Consider the following 5,599-nt stretch of genomic DNA (forward strand, 5'->3'; position numbering starts at 1 on the left):
CTGTCGATATAGACCTTTAGACTTATTTCGGATGGTCATGTATTTCACGATAAAAGGGTATATTGACGTTACATGTTTCAACCCTTTTGACCGTCAGAATAAAGTTATTAGACCTATATTGACGGAGTTTTATTTTTAGTGACAATTTGTGGTAATTTGTTTGTAGTGATCTACATTATAATTCCGTAGTCATTTTAGTTATTATTATATTTTAATGTAAAAGTTTTAAACATTTTAGCAGAATGAATGTTCAACTTCCTTTTAATTTTACAAATGCGATTAGCACTCGATTTTGTTTAACGAAAATAATTTTATTATCATATAAGTTTTACAATTTAATCATAACTAAATTTTACTAATAGTAGGCATGTCCACCGAAACCTACTTGTCTATGCCGCAAGTTCAGTCTGTCAACATGTCCATGCGAAACTAAAGCTTCAATTACTCCGTGCCGTTTTAAACTAGCATTAAGATTTGATTGTTTTCCTATGGAATATATTATGTAAATAATTTAAACCATTAATTTACATCATATCAGCATTTATTTTCATTTCATCCCAACTAAAATTGGAGAAAAATTTTGTCTGAAACTTTTGAAAAACAAGAAAATTTAAACTAACCATTTTCAAAAAAATCAAAGCCTTGATATCTTTAACTATTATTGATAGAATAGATGATGATGATGAAGAAGAAGAAGACAAAAGAAATTTAATATCTTCAACAAGATCTAAAGATGCGAGTAAGAGAGTCATTAAGCAAACTTGGGGAAGAGAAATGAGAATGTTGGTGGGATCATCAATTAAGAACGAGGATTGCTCAAAAACAAATCAATTAAGTCCTGTGAGATTTGGGTTAAATTTTGATCAAACAAGAAAAGGCTCATGTGCAGGTATGGTGTTGCAATTATGCAGCCACTTTGAAGAAAAAAAAAAGTGATGATATTTTCTATGAATTGATTTGAGACCCAAATGGCGAAATAAACGATCAATCTTTGATCAAATTTAGTTCTGCATTTATAATTTTTTATGAATAAAAAATGCAAATTTTCAATGAATATGCAGGTCTCCCAACGAGCAATACCCAATAGGGTTTTTTTTACAAAGGTTTTAGTTGTTTTTATTTTTGCCTAGTTGTAAGTGTGGCATGGAAAAAAAAAGTGATATGGATAAGTTTAATTGGTTGGGCCTATAACTGATATGGTAGAATAATTTTTCATACACATAAAAATCAAATAGTTACGAAATATTAAAGGTCACATTCTGAGTGATATATCAAAATTTCCCATTCAAATTCCTCACAAATAACAAAAGCAACTTTTTTGGTCCATCCTAGAAGACCATCTTTTTTTAACCCTAATTTAACGTTTGCTGCCAAACAGGCGACCATACATCACGAAATCCTAGTCGGCTTGGTCCCTTTGTTTCGATGCAATTAAGTTTTCTCTTTCCTTTTTCTTTCTTTGTTTCAGTTTTGTCCATGTCTACCCATATCTTTGGTGTTCATAAGCCTCGTACTCATCCTACACTATCTTCTTTGTCTTTATACAACTTCACCATTATGCTTGTTAAGTTGCATTTGAGCCTGGGACAATCCCTTTTTCACCTCCTCGTTGTCTGGTGTTTCCTTTACCAAAATTGTGTAGTCTTGTATTGAAGCTTCCCATTTCTTCATCTATATTACATGTATCAAGTTGAGAATTATTAATATTAGATTATGGTACAACACAATTATTTTAAGTGTTGGGCAAGCAAGTTGTTGGAGTGTGTCACCTTGAAATTACAATCGGCTCGTCGTAGTCTAGCCTTGGTGTAGGCAGGGCGGAGGTTGAGGGCATGGGTGCAGTCATCAACTGCCTTTTCCAAGTGACCAAGTTTGGACCAACAAGCGGCTCGGTTGCACAACAAGACGGCGTTGTGGGGGTCATGCTCCAGCCCTTCCACGTATGCCAAGCATGCTTCCGAGAATTTTGATGCCTTGAAATGCTCATTGCCGTTGGATCGAGCCGCCGCTACTGCTCTCGCTTTTCGCATTACGGTGTTCGCTTCTTTGTTGTTCGGATCCAGCTTAACGGCTCGTTGAATCGCCCCCAATGCTTCATCAAATCTTCACACCATCATTTAAAACAACAACATTACTAGTTGCTTAACAATACTATTTGAAAAATCAATTTTTTAAATGTTCTAAATTTGCCATTTTATTGATGATGATTAAATAAATTTACATTTTTAAACCAGAGAGTTGATTGTAAAAATTGCATCTTCTATGTATCTAAATATTCAACTTGACAAATTTAATCCAATTTATTTATAACCAACAGGTGTCTTTCATTTTATAATCTAAGACTAATCCTATTCAGTTTGAAAGTGATATATAAATATAGTCCTTTCAATAATGACGACTTCAAAATTTAAACTTTGTCCAAATAATTGAGATATGATAATCATAAATTATCTTTAAACCTTAACATCAAATAAGTTTGAGTTCAAATTTATATATTAATTTTTTCCTAACCTAAGGTTATCTTTAGATCTTATCATGATTTTTGTTTATTCAATTTTGGATAAAATAAACTTAATTTTATTATAATTTTAATAAAATTTAAGTTTGAACTCCTCTAATATGAAGGATTATTCACCCATAAAATCTACTCAGGTTTGAACTTCTGCAAGAGTAAGTGGTAGATGTATATATAAACATTTCCAATGTTGTGTGTGACTTTTAAAAATAAAAGAAAGGAAAATTATGTAAAAAGCCCTTAGATACAATTATGGATAAAGCAAAAACAATGTCAACCTTCAACACATACAACTGAAAAAAAAAGGGTGGGAAAGTAGGTGGCTTGCCATAACATTCACAGTAATTAACCCTAATCCAATCATTTATGTGCAAATTTAGCCCATTTGGTAGGTAAAGATTAAATCTTGCTACCTCTAACCTTTACCCTCTTTTTGTTTGCTCTTTTTCCAACAGAAGTTCGACTTTTGAGTTGTTTTTCAACATTCATTAAGCATAAGATGACATATTCCCCACATTTCTCTATCATCTCATCAATCACCTTTATCTATAAACCGTTTATGCTTTTAAAAAAAAAGTTATTGTAATTTAAAAGCCCCAATTAACGTGTTGTTTACGAAATAAAATATAATTAAGGAATTATTTTTTTCTTGAATTTATTCAAACAAAATTCTTCTTGAAATAATATTGAAGGAAGAAACACCAACCTGCCGGCTGCCATATCCACCTGAGCTCGAACAACCAGCAAATTGGCGTTACCAATTGGGCCAAAGTATTTATTTAAGTCATCAAAATTGAAAATTGGACCTCCCAATAATGTTTTATCGGCATCTTGGTGTCTGTGGAGCTTTAACAAGGCCTCAGCTTTCAATGCAAATATCTTAACAAAACCAAGAAAGCAAAGTTATATGTAAAATTTATACAAGAGATCATAATATTGCTAAATTTTGATAAGATGTAAGTTACCTGTGGAGCTGAATCGGCACCATCATTAATGGCGGAATCTGATTCTTTTAGCAAACTGTTCCAATCTCGTCGCCTTTTAGCTTCAGTACATTTGTTTAAATGTGTCTGAACAGTTTTAGCTTTGGCAATGTCGTCTTGATCAGCCTCAAGGCCTGCATGCTTGTAGTGATATATAGCTTTCTCCACATCCCCTAATCTATACAATTAAATATGGGAACTAATGAGTTGAGTAATATTATATGAGAAGAATTTGGGTTTGTTTTTGGTTACCTGAGATATAAGTTAGCTAAACGATGGTGAGCTCTGTGATAATGAGGTTCAATTTTAATGGCTTCTCTGCACTCGAAAACTGCTTCAAGAACCCTTCCCAAAGCTGCTAAAGCTGCACTTTTGTTGCTTCGATAAGAAGCTTTATTGGGATCAATAGCAATGGCGGCTTCATACAAAGCCAAAGCTTCTCCGAACCTCCCATTCTTATAATCTTCATTGCCCATGAATTTCAACTGTTCGGGATCCATTCTGGTTGAAAGAGCTCGACAAAGAGAAGCTGGTTGTTGTTGTTCTTCCTTGCGTTTTTCTTCAACCGGTTTCTTCACTACATTTCCCATTACGGTGTTGGGATATTTCCCATTAGGCGTCGAAACATTGTCCTTTGCAACGCTATATGAATTGGTGGTAGTGTTCCCTCCTGCAGCAGGTTGCCTCAAGTTGCCTAAATTGCCATAAATCATCATGTTACTGGATGAAGCTCGAAGGAGATTGCTGTTGCCTTTGGATTTTTGGTGATCGACGATCATGCTTTCGAGCTCGCCGGAGATACTAATGGTTTCCTTAGGCACCTTTCGACCAAGGTTACCGTTGCCATATCCTTGGGTAGCAGTCGTTGTTGCTCTACTCTGTTCTACAACGGGTTTCTGAACCAGGTTTTGCTGGTGGGGCTTAGGATGATTTGGGACCGATTTCACGGAGGGTTTTAATGGCGGCGCTTCCGGTCCGAAAAACTCCGTCTCATCAGAGCCACTTCGCCGCCGCTTTGTGTTTGAGTTGGCTGCAGTTTTGTCGTTGATGACGTTGTTGTTGTTGTTGTTAATAATATGCAAAGAACCTGTTGAAGTAGTCCTCCTAGGCCAAAAATTACGCTTCCCAAATACTGCATTTAATATCCCACAACCTGATCTCCTTTCCGGCGAAAACTCCTCCATGTTTTTGCTGCTCAACTCTCTGATAACAATGAAGATTTTCTTATAAACAAAAAATGGTGAATTTTGAAGCAATTAAGTAGCCAAAACATGGGTGATTTCCAACATGAATGGTAAAACAAAAGAATGCATGAGAGAGAAACTATCTTGATTTTGCCTATCTTTTGTCTTTTGGCTTAAAAGATGGTACGGAATAAATGATTAAGATTCGCAAAAAGAGAAAAAAAAGTTTGAAAGAAAAGAGAATAATGATTTACAGTTGTTTTGTTTTTATTAAAATTCCAAGTGTTCTTGTTTTTTGGTTTTGTTTATGTCGTATGATGAAGTTTATAGAAGAGCTTGAGACACGGTCCAAGATTAAATGAGGATCTCTAAATCTTTAGAAAATTTTTAAAAAATGGAGGTTTACCCTTCATTATATATTTGGGGATATTTTTTTATGAAGGTTTTGTTGTAAAAGCCAGCCAAGATAGTGTTATTCATGACCAAATTATAAGAGAAATCATAGACAGGAGGGCACGTCTTTATGTTGGTTGGGTTTTTTCTTAAGAAATAAAAACACAGAAAAATGTGTGTAATCTATTACTTTATTATGGCCAAAAAAATCTATTAGTTTATTAATCCAATATAAAATATAACCACAATTTCTTTTCTTTTCTTTTCTTTTTATATTCTCGTTTGTGAAAATTATTTTTTGGGAATATACTATTATAATATAATAAAATTTCTTATTAGGTTAAAATTATATTCATATTGTTATTTGAGTATAGAACTAAATAGATGTCATGAGTCAACTCAACATCAATTTAATTAAATAAATTATTAAAATTATATTTTAAAAAATTAATATATACTAGTATAAGATATTTATGTATTTTAATACAATTATAAAATTTAATAAAAAACAACTTTAAATTAAG

General features: G+C 33.2%; 1 protein-coding gene across 1 annotated transcript; it reads right to left on the reverse strand.

Moving 5' to 3' along the window:
- Positions 1 to 1,220: 1,220 nt before the first annotated feature.
- Positions 1,221 to 4,909, reverse strand: LOC105775096 (TPR repeat-containing thioredoxin TTL4). Its single transcript, XM_012597634.2, has 5 exons — positions 3,751 to 4,909; positions 3,481 to 3,676; positions 3,222 to 3,394; positions 1,770 to 2,103; positions 1,221 to 1,671 (listed from the first exon to the last, which is right to left on the reverse strand). Exons 1-5 carry the CDS (start codon positions 4,680 to 4,682, stop codon positions 1,540 to 1,542), a joined length of 1,767 nt encoding a protein of 588 aa, XP_012453088.1. The 5' UTR covers positions 4,683 to 4,909; the 3' UTR covers positions 1,221 to 1,539.
- Positions 4,910 to 5,599: the final 690 nt, after the last annotated feature.

This window comes from Gossypium raimondii, chromosome 10 (genome assembly GCF_025698545.1).
Source record: "Gossypium raimondii isolate GPD5lz chromosome 10, ASM2569854v1, whole genome shotgun sequence".
Classification (NCBI taxonomy): domain Eukaryota; kingdom Viridiplantae; phylum Streptophyta; class Magnoliopsida; order Malvales; family Malvaceae; genus Gossypium; species Gossypium raimondii.

Coding starts and splice junctions, on each gene's coding strand:
- LOC105775096 (XM_012597634.2), bottom strand. CDS start 4,682: ATGGAGGAGTTTTCGCCGGAAAGGAGATCAGGTTGTGGGATATTAAAT. Junction 3,677..3,750: donor TTAGCTAACTTATATCTCAG/GTAACCAAAAAC, acceptor TTAATTGTATAG/ATTAGGGGATGTGGAGAAAG. Junction 3,395..3,480: donor GTGCCGATTCAGCTCCACAG/GTAACTTACATC, acceptor GGTTTTGTTAAG/ATATTTGCATTGAAAGCTGA.